This window comes from Paroedura picta, chromosome 4 (assembly GCF_049243985.1).
Source record: "Paroedura picta isolate Pp20150507F chromosome 4, Ppicta_v3.0, whole genome shotgun sequence".
Classification (NCBI taxonomy): domain Eukaryota; kingdom Metazoa; phylum Chordata; class Lepidosauria; order Squamata; family Gekkonidae; genus Paroedura; species Paroedura picta.
The window spans coordinates 139726014-139741911 of NC_135372.1; the positions used below are offsets into that span (position 1 = coordinate 139726014).

The 15898-nt window shown below is 49.4% G+C and overlaps 1 protein-coding gene across 1 annotated transcript in view; it reads right to left on the minus strand.

Moving 5' to 3' along the window:
• The window catches only part of CHRNA4 (cholinergic receptor nicotinic alpha 4 subunit), a 70357-nt gene that overhangs the window by 37521 nt on the left and 16938 nt on the right, over positions 1-15898 (minus strand). The window contains exons 3-4 of the mRNA XM_077335839.1: positions 2524-2568; positions 1415-1524 (exon numbers count right to left, since the gene is read on the minus strand). Of these exons, the coding sequence (XP_077191954.1) occupies positions 1415-1524; positions 2524-2568 (155 nt within the window). The remainder of the gene's footprint in view (positions 1-1414; positions 1525-2523; positions 2569-15898) is intronic.

Here is a 15898-nt window from a genome sequence, read left to right on the forward strand (position 1 = left end):
TCTTGGAAGCGCACCTTGGGTTCATGGCAGCACCCACCTTCCTTCCTGCCCTGGCATTTTGCTACTGCAGACCTAATATCCTAGTACCATAAAAGGTTGAGGGTAAAGGGGGAAGGAGAAAGGCTAAGGCCCTGATACATGGGGGGGGAGGCACCACAAGGGGACCCTGGAAGCACGGGGCCCGTAGCGCATGTTATAAAAACTACATGGATAAACCACCCCGCCCACAAGATTTCCAAGGCACAGACTTTTGAAAGCTTATACAATGGAAATCTTGTCAATTTTTAACGTGTTCCTGGACTCTGGACGGAAGTTTGCTCTTCAGGCTAACATTTCAGAGACTGCGGTTCCAATTCCCCGTTGGCTATGAAGCTTAACATGACAATTATTGCTATTAGTTTCACCGTCAGAGTAGTTCAGCAGTGGAATAGGCTGCCTAAGGAGGTGGTGAGCTCCCCCTCACTGGCAGTCTTCAAGCAGAGGTTGGATACAAACTTTTCTTGGATGCTTTAGGATGCTTAGGGCTGATCCTGCGTTGAGCAAGGGGCTGGACTAGATGGCCTGTGCGGCCCCTTCCAACTCTATGATTCTATGATTCTATGGCCTGTATGGCCCCTTCCAACTCTGTGATTCTAGGATTCTATGGCCTGTATGGCCCCTTCCAACTCTATGATTCTAGGATTCTATGGCCTGTATGGCCCCTTGCAACTCCATGATTCCATGATTCTACGGCCTGTATGGCCCCTTCCAACTCTATGATTCTAGGATTCTATGGCCTGTATGGCCCCTTCCAACTCCATGATTCTAGGATTCTATGGCCTGTATGGCCCCTTCCAACTCCATGATTCTAGGATTCTATGGCCTGTATGGCCCCTTCCAACTCCATGATTCTAGGATTCTATGGCCTGTATGGCCCCTTCCAACTCCATGATTCCATGATTCTACGGCCTGTATGGCCCCTTCCAACTCTATGATTCTAGGATTCTAGGATTCTATGGCCTGTATGGCCCCTTCCAACTCCATGATTCCATGATTCTATGATTCTACGGCCTTTTTGGCCCCTTCCAACTCTATGATTCTAGGATTCTAGGATTCTATGGCCTGTATGGCCCCTTCCAACTCTATGATTCTAGGATTCTATGGCCTGTATGGCCCTTTCCAACTCTATGATTCTAGGATTCTATATCTTGTTACCCGGGCTAAGCCGTTCAGAAAGGGGGGGGGTTAAAAAGAAAACGGTATTATTCTTATGACCAGCGGGGTAACGGGGGGTGTTGTGAGGGTATGGCTGAGGAGGGGGGAACCACGTTTGCCCCCATGTCTGCAGAGGGAGGGAGGGAAGGGCAGAAAAAGAGCCTCAAACGAAGGGGGAACCAGGCCCCGCAAAGCCAGCGTTCTCCAAGGGCCCACTTACTTGTTGTAGAGCACAATGTCCGGCCGCCATATGAGCTCCGAAGGAATCCGTATTGACGTCACGTTTTCGTATTCCTCGGGATCCCAGCGTAGCTTGTAGTCGTGCCACTCCTTAAAGAAAAAAAAATGCACATTGGTTTGATCCAGAGCTGAAAAGGGAGCCTTCCCCTGACCTTTCCCAAATGGATTAAAATGTGGCAATGTGCAGAAAATGGAGGCCAGTATTAGACTATATAGAACAGCCTTTCTCAACGTTTTTATCATAGAATCATAGAGTTGGAAGGGGCCATACAGGCCATCTAGTCCAACCCCCTGCTCAATGCAGGATCAGCCTCAAGCACTGAGAAACTCCCCAAAATATTCTCCAGGATTCAAGAAACCCCAGAAGTGGAGCAATTGTGCAGAACATAGTTGGGAAGCAGAGCTGTGGACACGCCCAACTGAGGCCCCTCCCCTTCCCACCCCTCCAGGCCCCTCATTGGCCATTTGGGGAAGGGTGGGGGGGGGGTTAACTGGACGATATATGGTCACCCAATAAATGTTTAACAAATGTTTAAAAATATTTAAAAATTAATTAACTTCCATTCAGGAAACCTTTCCAGGGCTGTCAAGAAACCCCAGGATTTCATGAAACCTTAGTTGAGAAAGCCTGATCTATGGAAAATAATATCAGGACACTATCAGCCTCACCCACCTTACAAGGTATCTGTTGTGGGGAGAGGAAAGGGAAGGCGATTGGAAGCCGCTTTGAGGCTCCTCTGGGTAGAGAAAAGCGGCATATAAGAACCAACTCTTCTTCTTCTTCTTCTTCAGTAATCTCAGGGCTCTCTCAGCCTCACCCACCTCACAGGGTGTCTGTTGTGGGGAGAGGAAGGGAAGGCAATTGGAAGCCACTTTGAGACTCCTTTGGGTAGAGAAAAGCGGCATATAAGAACCAACTTCTTCCTCTATGACCCCTTCCAATGCTATGATTCTATGTAATGATCCCACTTAAGCTTGATTGAGTGCAACATGGACTGCATCAGCTCACGAGCAGGGGAAGGGGAAAGACAAATTAGCACTACAGAGGAAAACAGGACAAAAGATGGGAAACAAATCAGGTTGACTTACTTGTTTCACCCAGACGTTTGTGGTCATCATTTGGTTCTTTTCATCCTGGAAAGGAGGGAACGGACGATTTGTCAGAAGAGCTGTCCCCAAATGCTCTTGAACAGCTGTGTCGAATTGTTGCTGTCCAGTTATTGCACCCCCCCCCACTAAGAGCAGCAATAAACACATTTAAGCATCGGCTGAAAAAGCAGATGTTACTGAAGTTGAGCGTCAAACAGAACACATCTGCTGGGCGCTGCTCAACAGCCAGACTTTAGACCAGGGGCGGTCAAACTGCAGCCCTCCAGATGTCCATGGACTACAATTCCCATGAGCCCCTGCCAGCATTCGCTTTGAGAGCACTTCCCCCCCCTCCCATGGCTTTCCACCTTTAACCTCACCACCTGGTCAGAAAATCCTCCTTCCCTGCTTGCCCCCCCCCCCCGAGTACCTTTAAGCACAACAAAAATGAAGTAAGAGGGGCACAGGGATACCCATACGGGGTATCAAATGTCACAGTATAATAAACAGACTTCCAAGGACTCTTCAAACTCCAGTCGGTTCTTTAATGTCCAGCATATTAAACAGATCCCAAAACGTTTCGCTGTGTGGCTCGATCAAGGGACTTCAATGCTTAGAAAATGTATCAAGGCCACTGCAAAAGGATAATTTATACTAAAAATTAGTCTCGTGGAAAATACGATGACATTTAAAACCATAATTAACAGCCGTCGGGTTCCTTGATATGGGTTCCTTGCAGGTGTTCCCAGTGGGCAACTTTGAGGGGGGGGGCATGTTCTGGAGGGCCCAATAGATGTAATCAGATCGCTGGAACTAATCAAAAGCTGGGCGGAAGAGTTCTGTCTTACAGCCCCTGCAGAACTGTGTCAGCTCTGACAGGGCCCAGATGTCCTCCTGGAACTCCTTCCACCAAGTGGGGGCCAGGAGAGAAAACATCCCGACCCTGCTTCAGAACAGACGTGCTTCTCTGTGATCATGTCCGGTTTGTGCTCCCATGGATTTCGAGCTTAATTTTTTAAATTATTTATTGTATTGTATTGTAAGTTAGACCATAAGGAAGGCCGAGCGTCAAAGAATTGAGGCTTTTGAACTCTGGTGCTGGAGAAGACACTTGCGAGTCCCTTGGACTGCAAGGCGAACAAACCGGTCAGTCCTAGAGGAGATCAGCCCTGACTGCTCCTTAGAAGGCCAGATCCTGAAGATGAAACTGAAATACTCTGGCCACCTCATGAGAAGGAAGGACTCCCTGGAGAAGAGCCTAATGCTGGGAGCGATTGAGGGCAAAAGAAGAAGGGGGCGACAGAGAATGAGGTGGCTGGATGGAGTCACTGAAGCAGTCGGTGCAAACTTAAATGGACTCCGGGGAATGGGAGAGGACAGGAAGGCCTGGAGGATCATTGTCCATGGGTCGGACACGACTTTGCTACTAACAACAATTGTATTGTATTGTATTGTATTTATATACCAGCCTCCCCTGAGGCTCAGGGCGGTTTACATAAAACATGGAGAACGGTTCATGGAACTTAGTTTTCCAGAACTAAGTTTTCATTTTGTAACAACAACAATGATATTAACATTAAAATCTCTTAGCAGTTATCTATGCCTGTAGCCACCACCCCTTTCTGCAGCAGTGAATTCCACCTGTTAATGACTCTTTGGGGAAAGAATAAAGATGGTCGGGAATTTAGAGACCAAGATGTAGGAGGAAAGGTTGGGGGAGCTTGGTCTGTTTAGCCTGGAGAGGAGGCGACTGAGAGGGGATCTGATAACCATCTTCAAGTATTTAAAAGGCTGCCATGTAGAGGATGGAGCAGATTCGTTCTCTCTTGCCCCAGAGGGACGGACCAGATCCAATGGGATGAAATTAATCCAAAGGAAATTCTGTCTAAACATCCGGAAGAAGTTCCTGACAGTCAGAGCGGTTTCTCAGTGGAACAGGCTTCCTCGGGAGGTGGTGGGTTCTCCATCTTTGGAGGTTTTTAAGCAGAGGCTGGAAAGCCATCTGATGGAGAGACTGATTCTGTGAAGGCTCAAGGGGGTGCCAGGTTACAGTGGATTAGCGATAGGGTGGTGAGTGCCCTGCATGGTGCTGGGGGTTGGACTAGATGACCCAGGAGGTCCCTTCCAACTCTATGATTCTATGCAAAGGGCTTCCTCTGATCTGTTCCAAACCCACTGCTCCTTCATTTCACGGAGCGCCCGCCAGGTCTTGCCTTGTGAGAATGGGAGAAAAGGAACTTCTTACTACCCCTTCCTTGTCCCTCGTATTAACTATGTAAACTTCTCTCATCCTTCTGCTTTAAATCAGCTTATCCTTCTATGTTAAACTGCCACAAGACCCCCCAACAGATCAGAGATATGCCAAGAGGGGTCTTTCTCCTTCTACTTTTCCCCCTGAATTACTTGAGCTATTCAATAAAATCAGAGTCCAGTGGCACCTTTAAGACCCGCAAAGATTTATTCAAGGCGTGAGCTTTCGAGTGCAAGCCCTGCTTGCACTCGAAAGCTCACGCCTTGAATAAATCTTTGTGGGTCTTAAAGGTGCCACTGGACTCTGATTTTATGGTGCTACTTCAGACCAACACGGCCACCCACTTGAACCTCTATTTGAGCTTCTCTTCACGTGCAGGTGGCCCATGGCCACAAGAATCAAAATGTCAGATTAGAAGGCTGCGTGGAACAGGAAATCTCCGCCAACATTTGCACGAAGGGGAGTTACGGAGAGCAAATCCATTGTCACTACGGCTTCAAAACCTAGACGACCCAACACGTTCCAACCGTTCCCGAACGTCCCCCTCGAGGCCTGCTGAAACACGCCGTTCTTTCTCCCTGCTCAAGTCTAGGACTGGTGAAACCCAAAGGCAGGCTGATAAAGCCCAAGGAAGTGAGTGCCAGGAGCTGGGAGGTGAACCGTCTCGTACTGTGCCTGTTGAAAGCCTCTTCGGAAACGAGGATCACAGATTTCGATTCAAGATGTCGGGGTGGGAGGTTACGAAACCAGACAGATTCTGGCACTTCACTTTCGTTTCAACAGGAACGGCTGAGACAGCCTTAGTGTCCCTATTTCTTTCTTGCTTGCCTTCTGTCGGGAAGCGAAGAGAATCTGCGGAGAATGAGACCGAATATCCCATGACAGTTCCGCAGAAACTGTCTCCCAAGCCAGTGTGGCATAGAAGGAGGAGGAGGAGGAGTTGGTTTTTATACCCTGCTTTTCACTAAAGGAGTCTTAAAGCGCCTTCCCTTCCCCTCTCCACCACAGACACCCTGTGAGGTTTGTGGAGCTGAGAGAGCTCTGAAAGAACTGGTTGTGGTCCAAAATCGCCCAGCAGGCCTCATGTGTCTCAAAGCGGCTTACAATTGCTTTCCCCTCTCCTCTCCCCAACACAGACATCCTGTGAGGGAGGTGGAGCCAAGAGAGCTCTGAGAGAACTGCTCTGTGATAAGTGCTCTACCAGTACTGTGACTGGTCCAAGGCCATCCAGTTGGCTGCATGTGGAGCAGGAATGGGGAATCAAACCCGGTTCTGCAAATTAGAGGCCGCCGTTCTTAACCACTACACTCTTCACTACGCTAGCATCTGGGAGACCCGGGTTCGAATCCCTCACTCGGCCAGAGAAACTCCCTGGGTGACCTAGGGTCAGTCCCACCGTCTCAGCCTAACCTACCTCTAAGGGTTGTTGTTGTGAGGATAAAACAGAGGAGAAAGATGAAGTACATAGAAAGGAAAGGAAATAAAGGTGAAATGGTGGTTGGTGCACTTTCCTAAAATACAGTTCTCCTAGAGCTGCTATTGCAGCACAGTTATGTTTAGAGCTGTATCAGGTCCACCTATCTCACAGGGTGCCTGCTGTGAAGACAGGTAGGGAACCATGTTTGTAAGCTGCTTTGAGGCCCCTTCTAGAATCATAGAATAATAGAGTTAGAAGGGACTTCATGGGTCATCTAGTCCAACCCCCTGCACTATGCAGGACACTCATATAGTATAAAGCGGGATACTTCTGATAGTATAAAGCAGGTACAAACCCAGCTCCTTCCTTCCTTCCTTCCTTCCTTCCTTCCTTCCTTCCTTCCTTCCTTCCTTCCTTCCTTCCTTCCTTCCTTCCTTCCTTCCTTTGCTAGCTTGGTGTCATGGGTAAGAGTCACAGTCTCTAATCTGGAGAACCAAATTTGATTCCCTGCTCCTCTCCATGCAGCCAGCTGGGTGACCTTGGGCCAGTCCCAGTTCTCTCAGAGCTCTCTCAGGCCCACCTCCCTCCCAGGGTGCCTGCTGTGGAGAGTTGGAAGGGAAGGCCATCGTAAGCTGCTTTGAGACTCCATCGGGTAGTAAAAAGCGGGGTATAAAAAACAGCTCTTCTTCTTCAGCTGTCCTAGACTGGCTCTCTTCTGATTCCCTTGCAACACTGCTCCCTCCCCCCAAATCCAAGCCCCTCTGAAATGAAAGGGATGCATGGAACCCCCTGCTGCTGCTTCGTGACAGCTGACACCCTCTTCTTAAGAGAAACGCACAACGGCAAAGGGGACTTTGCACCAAGAGGGTGCGAGGACATTCCTGCGGCAGGACCAAGGCCACAACGACAAATGGACCGGTCTCAGGCAGACAATGAAAAAATGGGCTATTTTCTTGAGCTAGATCTCACTTTGGGCTTTTCCCAGGGGAGGACGGTGGCATGAAATGTTCCCATGCAGGAAGGCTGTCACTTCTAGGCTGCCAGACAGTGGCTGAGGGGAGGGGAGGAGGCAGAAGTCTCGTTCGCAGAAAGCTTTGGGGAAAAAACCAAAACCACCCAGTTTGTTTGTTTTTTTAATCACACCCTCATGTACACCAAGAAAGAAATGTATGCACTTCCTATGACTTTCCTTTGCTTACTATATCTTTTCCTCTCTTGGCGCAGTGGTTGGTGTAGCCAGCTTGGTGTAGTGGTTAGGTTTGTGGAATTCTAATCTGGCATGCCAGGTTCGATTCTGCGCTCCCCCACATGCAACTAGCTGGGTGACCTTGGGCTAGTCACAGCACTGATAAAACTGTTCTGACCGGGCAGTGATATCAGGGCTCTCTCAGCCTCACCCACCCCATAGGGTGTCTGTTGTGGGGAGAGGAAGGGAAGGCAACTGGAAGCCGCTTTGAGCCTCCTTCGGGTAGGGAAAAGTGGCATATAAGAACCAACGCGTCTTCTTCTTCTTCTAATGCATAATAAGCTCCTGCAAAAATGAAGAAAAGCCAACAACCGCAGGTAAATGTGTGTTCTCTGTCTTGTCCACACACCTTATGGGATGGTCTGTCTGAGGAGGTCAGGATGGAAGGCTCCTACCCTCCCAGCTTTCTGCAAACTATGCCAGACTTGTTGAAATTGCAATCAGCAAGAAATTGGGCGAAGTCAACTTTGAAGGGTTAAGCAGCTAAACTGTACCTGTGCACTCACTAGAGCCACTGGGTGGTCACGGCTGGGATAGCAGACAAAATTCCTGGTCATGTGCTTGTGATTTTCCACTCCACATGGCAAGGGAATCTCTTCCTTTAAGCACGGTCACCGCTCACTTCCTCTTTATTTTGGAAGAGAAGCACTTCCTGCTTTCATCCTCAGTTTGCTGATGTGTGGGCATGTAGTCCTGCTTGCAGCCTAGCCAAAGGGGCTTCCAATGTATTTCTTTGTAACTGTCTTTTAAGCTTTTGTGCACTGCCTCAGTAAGGAGACGAAGCAGATAAATATGATACATATTTTGTATACCTCAAGGCACTGTGAGTCTGGATCTCTGCCTCATCCATCAAGGTAACCAATAATTGCAAACGCTCTGTTACTCTGCAGCTCTATTTTTCTGGAGGGATCTAGGACCAAGTCAAGCCTAAAAGTTCCAACAAGACTGAATTATTCAAGAGGGGGTTTTGGCACAGTAAATAGGGTTGTAATGTAACAAAATGGTTCTGAAAGAAGCTTTGGGTAAAGGATCACGGACTACAATCTGTGCCATTCTATACAGCCTGTACTAGCTGTTGCTGCTATAAGTAGGTTACTGCTGTGTAATTCTTGCTTTTATCTAAAGTGTCATGTTCCGTACTCTGACTGTGCTTCACCTAGGGTTGGTCTCCAGAGTCCTACACATCAAATCCTACCAAACATACCACTTGGTTGACTGTATTGATTTATTCTGTATAATAATCCACCTTGGGTCCCACTGAGAAAAGCAGACTATTAAAAAGGTAAATCAATCAATAAAAGCTGCATTCTTGTATCTGGATTTTTTTTTTTTTTGCTGCAGTATCGATCCCATTAAACCATCTTAATCCAAGGGTGTAAGCCCTCTGCCGAAGAAAAGCGACCCACCAGACTACAAAACCCATTGTGCAGTGCGACTACAAGCCAAACGTACATGCAGAAATTAATTCAGGACTCCTAACTGAAGCAAGCAGTGGATAAGGACATAAGAAGAGCCCTACTAGATCAGGCAAGTAGTCCATTTAGTCTAGCAACCTGTCTCACGCAGTGGGAGGGTGAACAACAAGGCATAGAGGCCAAGGCCTTGATAAGAACGTCAAAAGATCCCTGCTGGATCAGACCAGGGGACCATCTAGTCCAGCCTCCTGTCTCTAACAGGGGCCAGCCAGTTCCTCTGGAGGGCCAACAACAGGGCAGAGAGGCTGAGGCCTTCCTAAGGACATCAGAAGAACCCTGCTGGATCAGACCAGGGGTCCATCTAGTCCAGCATCCTATCTCTAACAGGGGCCAACCAGTTCCTCTGGAGGGCCAGCAACAGGGCAGAGAGGCCAAGGCCTTCCTAAGGACATCAGAAGAGCCCTGCTGGATCAGACCAGGGGTCCATCTAGTCCAGCCTCCTGTCTCACCCAGGGGCCAGCCAGTTCCTCTGGAGGGCCAACAACAGGGCAGAGAGGCTGAGGCCTTCCTAAGAACATCAGAAGAACCCTGCTGGATCAGACCAGGGGTCCATCTAGTCCAGCATCCTATCTCTAACAGGGGCCAACCAGTTCCTCTGGAGGGCTAGCAACAGGGCAGAGAGGCCAAGGCCTTCATAAGAACATCAGAAGAGCCCTGCTGGATCAGACCAACCATCCATCTAGCACCCAGAGGCCATTCCCTGCTGTTGCCTCCTCATTCTGGGATTAGGTTTAGTGCCTCTGACTGTGGAGGTTCCCCTCCATCACCAGGGCCAGTAGGCATTGATAAGATTTATCCTTCATAACCCACCTAATCCCTTTTTCAAGCTGTCTGTGCCTGCAGCCATCACCACATCCCCTGGCTGCAAATTCCACATCTGAATAACTCTCTGCGTAAAGTAGTCCTTCCTTTGGTCCGCCCTGAACCTACTGCCCATCGGACTTCTTAAATACTGAAGGAGCTTTGAATAGAGCTGTTGAAAAGTGGAGAGGACCGACCGATTTCTCCCTGCAGATCTGTTACTCAGAATCAAGGAATAAGAATGTTGCTGGGAAATTTCTCTCCCGTCTTGGTGACACCCATTCAATTTCCAGCCAGCCCGACCCATCTTGCTCTTTGCTAGCCGTTCGTTATGGAGCCTCAAAGCAAAGCTACGCTTGGTTAAGTCTGCGTCCGTTTCGATGAACCGAGATCTCAAAATGCAGAAATAGGCGGGCGATCTGTTTCTTATGGAGAGGAAACAACTCTCCCTGTGTGCGGAATATGAATGGTGCCACCTTTTGGACCTTCTGCTGGGGCTTCACGTTCTCCAAAAGAGCCTTGCCATCTGTATTGGTGGCAGATGCCGAAAGCTGGCTTTGCAAACACATCGTCGGGTATCGGCCGTGACTGCCTCTGCAGCCCTTTTTGCTGACCACCCTCCTGGACTTATTTGCTGTCCGCAGCACTGAGCAGCAAACTGGAAATCATAAAAGCAGGCATATGAATCAAGGAAACTGCACACAAGCCCTGCAGGTCCAGGAGAGGGGGCGGAACAATAGTGGAATACAAAAATATAAGGACAGCCCTGCTGGATCAGACCAGTGGTCCATCTAGTCCAGCATCCTCTCTCACACAGAGGCCAACCAGTTTCTCTGGAGAGCCACCAACAGGGCAGAAAGGCTGAGGCCTTCATAAGAACATCAGGAGAGCCCTGCTGGATCAGACCAGAGGTCCAACTAGTCCAGCCTCCTGTCTCTGACAGTGGCCAACCAGTTTCTCTGGAGGGCCAACCACAGGGCAGAGAGGCCGAGACCTTCCCCTGATGCTTCTGGGATACAGAGGTTTATTGCCTCTGAATATGAAGCCCCCCCCCCCCAGTCACCATGGCCACTATTCATTGACAGATGTATCTTTTATGAGTCCATCTAACCCCATTTAAAACACTGCTTGTTCCTGTGGCCATCTCTGGTGGGCCTCTTGGTAGTGAATTCCAATCACCGTTCTCTGTGTAAAGCAGTCTTTCCTTTTGCTCGTTCTGAACCTACTGCCCATCGGTTTCATGGGATCCCCTTGAGTCCTAGTCCTTGGGGAGAAAAATGTTTCATTGTCATCACTCCCCATCCCATGCATAATGCTGTCAACCAGTCAGGGGTGGCCAAACTGTGGCTCTCCAGATGTCCATGGACTACAATTCCCATGAGCCCCTGCCAGCTGCACCCTGAGCTATGTTATAAAAATAAATTAAATTTATCCAGCTGGTGCTGCATCCCTCCTTTTCATATTTAAACTGCTCACAAAATTAAAGTTCTCGGGAAGGGGGGGGACGGTGCTCCAGATGTCCATAGACTACAATTCCCATGAGCCCCAGCCAGGTCATGCCAGAGGCTCATGGGAATTGTAGTCCATTGACATCTGGAGAGCCACAGTTTGGCCACCCCTCCTGTCCCTCCTTAGTCTTCTCTTTCCTAAACTGAAAAGTCCCAGATTCTTTACGGGGGAAGTTTTGCCACGAAGAAACCAGGCAACTGCACAAGAATAAAAACTAGTCAGTTCAATTTGTTCAAGGGAGATGAAAAATCAGAACGGGTTTTCTGGCGGGGCTTTTTTGTTTTGTTTTGTTTAGTTGGAGCAGCAGGGGTGACAATTCCCACAGTATCTCCAGCGTCGTCCTGCAGAGATCTATAAAGCATTAAACACAAACCTAATCACATATCCCGCAGCGAGACGCTCTGAGGGAACACAAGGTCTTCCTTTGGAGGAAACAGCAGGGGGGCATTCTGCTGTCCTTGAGGCTCAAAGGGATGTGCATGAAGCCAGCACCAGACATGGGGTAGCCAAGTCTTTGCAGGACACTGGCAGGGGAAGGGGGGCATGGGGTTGCCAGATCCAGGTGGGGAAACCCCTAGAGATTTGGGGATGAAACCCGGGGAGAACAGGGACCTAAGTGGAGTATGATGCCGGAGAATACACCCTCTAGAGCAGCTGTCCCCAACCCCCAGTTCAGGGACCAGTACCGGTCCGTAGATCAGTCGGTACTGGGCCGCAGCTCCTCCTCGTCCTCCTCCCCAGCTGCTGCCTCGGGGGCTGCCCTGCCACTCTGCCACAGGCTCACCTTTGGTGCTATCACTGGCAGTCTTCAAGCAAAGGTTGGATACACACTTTTCTTGGATGCTTTAAGAAGCTTAGGGCTGATCCTGTGTTGAGCAGGGGGTTGGACTAGATGACCTGTGTGGCCCCTTCCAACTCTATGATTCTATGATTCTATGGCCTGTATGCCCCCTTCCAACTCTATGATTCTAGGATTCTATGATTCTATGGCCTGTATGGCCCCTTCCAACTCTATGATTCTAGGATTCTATGATTCTATGGCCTGTATGGCCCCTTCCAACTCTATGATTCTAGGATTCTGTGATTCTATGGCCTGTATGGCCCCTTCCAACTCTATGATTCTAGGATTCTGTGATTCTATGGCCTGTATGGCCCCTTCCAACTCTATGATTCTAGGATTCTATGATTCTATGGCCTGTATGGCCCCTTCCAACTCTATGATTCTAGGATTCTATGATTCTATGGCCTGTATGGCCCCTTCCAACTCTATGATTCTAGGATTCTGTGATTCTATGGCCTGTATGGCCCCTTCCAACTCTATGATTCTAGGATTCTGTGATTCTATAGCCTGTATGGCCCCTTCCAACTCTATGATTCTAGGATTCTATGATTCTATGGCCTGTATGGCCCCTTCCAACTCTATGATTCTAGGATTCTATGATTCTATGGCCTGTATGGCCCCTTCCAACTCTATGATTCTACGATTCTTTGATTCTATGGCCTGTATGGCCCCTTCCAACTCTATGATTCTACGATTCTATGATTCTATGGCCTGTATGGCCCCTTCCAACTCTATGATTCTAGGATTCTATTCTCCAGCGGCCGCCATGGCTGGGGCTCCCCCTCGGCCTGGCACTGCGCAGCTGCTGCTGGCAGCGCCCCCCAGTGGGCTGCAGGAAGTCAGGGGCACCGGCGGAAAAGCAAGCGGAGCAGGGGCTCAGGCGGCAGCAGCGGTGACATTCCTCTGCAAAAGACTACCCTCCCCCCCGGGCCTCAGTAAAATTGTCAAGCGTTGACCAGACCCCGGTGATAAAAAGGTTGAGGACCACTGCTCTGGAGCAGTCATTCTCAACCAGGGTTACTAGTAACCCCAGAGTTACTTACTACAGAGCCTTGGAGGGATTACTCCAGTTCTGGTGGAAGGTTTAATTAACCCGGGGAGGAGTCAGAAGGACAGAGTGGCTTTTTGCTCATCTCACTGGTCTGCGGTGGCCTTGTTGAATCTGCTGCACTCTCCTCCCCCCTATTGGCTCCTCCCATTTCTCCCCTCTCGGAATTTCTTCTCAGCTCCAGGGGAACTGATCTCTGTAGTCTGGAGATGAGCTGTAATTCTAGGGGATCCCCAGGCCCCACCAGGAGGCTGGCATCCCTAACTGAGAGCTACTACTACCTGGATCCAGAGCAGGGACTGCACACAGCCTGCATAAGGATTCCTTTCTCCCCAGGTTCCCCCTTGCCCTGGCAGCCATTTCTGATGCTGGGGAGATATATTCTCAGGGCTTGCTAGGATGGACAACCTCCTGGTGTTGCCTGGAGATCTCACAAAGTTACAAGTGATCTCCAAATCACACGGATCCATTTCCCCTGGGAAGAACTGCTGCTTTGCAGCTGAGATGAACACTTCCTTGTTTTGCTCAGGCAAAGTGCTGCACCGCCAAAAAATGAAACTAACTTCTTATTTAACAAGCATTTTATTTTACGAGTGATGGCATGCAGACTGTAAACATGTGACTTCTGGGGTGCGTGGCAGGGGGATGTGACCAGCTGGCATCACTTCTGGGGTGACTTGAAGCATAAAGAATTTTTTCAGGGGTTATTTGACAGTCAATAAGTTGAAAAAGATTACTCAAGAGCATCTATTTTCTCCAGGGGAACTGGGAAAACGTTGGCTTAAGACAGGGGTAGTCAAACTGTGGCCCTCCAGATGTCCATGGACTACAATTCCCATGAGCCCCTGCCAGCATTCGCTGGCAGGGGCTCATGGGAATTGTAGTCCATGGATATCTGGAGGTCCGCAGTATGACTACCCCTGACTTAAGATGTGAAGTCGCCAACCTCCAGTCACTAGGTTTACTAGCCCTAATTGTATCACTTTGGAGAGTGAACATTTCAAACAGAAACCAACCGACTGGTGCCTGACAAAGATACGGCATCTTTTTTGGAGCAGATGACATGCAGGTATTTTCATCCATAGCAGTAGCGTTTTTCAGTATGTACATCAAGAATAGGTTTCACGCTGACATTTCAAAAGCAGGCTTATTTTCGTCTTCTTACTCCCATGCAAAAAGGAAAAGAAACCTGCTCTGTTCCACATGCTGCATGTTTGAACAAGTACAATGATTAGAGTCAGGAATCCCAGAGCCGGGAGAAGGCCTCAGCCTCTGTGCCTTGCTTTTGGCCCTACCAAGGAACTGGTTGGCCACAGTGTGAGAAGGGATGCAGGACCGGGTGGACCTCTGCTCTGATCCAGCAGGGCTTTTCTGATGTTCTTTGGAAGGCCTCAGCCTCTCTGCCCTGTTGTCGACCCTCCAGAGAAACTTGTTGGCTACTGGGTGAGAAAGGATGCTGGACTGGATCGACCACTGGTCTGATCCAGCAGGGCTCTTCTGATCTTCTCATGAAGGCCTCGGCCTCTCTGCCCTGCTGTTGGCTCTCTGGAGGAACTGGATGGCCCCTGTGTGAAACAGGATGGTGGACTAGATGGGCCCCTGGTCTGACCCAGGAGGGATCTTCTGGTGTTCTTACCATCTCCTTCCCATTTTTGTCTGCTGGCACACCGCTGTCTTCATAGGTAGATCCTGGGATAAAGACTTACCAACATCCAGGTGGGCTAAGGTGGCCAGATTTAGGAAATTTGGGAAATCCCTGGAGATTTTGTGGACGGAGCCTGGGGAAGGTGGGGTTTGGGGAGGGAAGAGACATCAGTGGACATGTGACGCCATACAGCCCCCCTCCCCCAAAGCAGCCTTTTCCTCCGGGGGAACTAATCTATATTACCCGGAGACCAGCTGCAATTCCAAGAGATCTCCAGCCGCTACCTGGAGACTGGTGGGGTGGGCGCTGAAGTCCTCCATGGAGGGAATTTTCCAGGTCAGAGTTGGTAACCATTCTAGGAGGTCAGCACTTCCCTAACGCCTGTTTTCAAAGCAAATATTTTGAATGGGAGAAGAAGAAGAAGAAAAAGAAGAAGAAGAAGAAGAAGAAGAAGAAGAAGAAGAAGAAGAAGAAGAAGAAGAAGAAGAAGAAGAAGAAGAAGAAGAAGAAGAAGAAGAAGAAGAAGAAGAAGAAGAAGAAGAGTTGGTTCTTATATGCCGCTTTTCTCTCCCTGGAGTCTCAAAGCGGCTTACAGTTGCCTTCCCTTTCCTCTCCCCACAACAGACACCCTGTGGGGTGGGTGAGGCTGAGAGAGCCCTGATATCACTGCTCGGTCAGTGCCGTGGTGAGCCCAAGGTCACCCAGCTGGCTGCATGTGGGGGAGTCCAGAATCGAACCTGGCTTGCCAGATTAGAAGTCCGCACTCCTAACCACTGCACCAAACTGGCTCTCAGCACATCTAACCCTTTCTTTAAAACCATCCCCCCCCATGGAAGTGTGCCAAGTGACTTTTCTTTCTACCTTCGCTCGTTGACCCATTAAGGCACCCCTGGCTGTGCACCAGACGCTTAAGGCTACTCAGCGGCTGACAGGCACAACGAGGACTGGCGAGGAACGGAGGGAGGTCCTGAACGGCGCTCGCTCCGTCCTGGAGAAACCAGAACTCATTTGGACGCGGGTTGTTGGGAAGTGGCCTAATTGGGGAGGAATCCCTGCCGTCTGGCCTCCTTTGTCGTTCGGCCAGAGAGAGCATCTCAGGGCTTCATTAAGGATGCAGCGCTTCAAAGCGAGAGACAGAGATT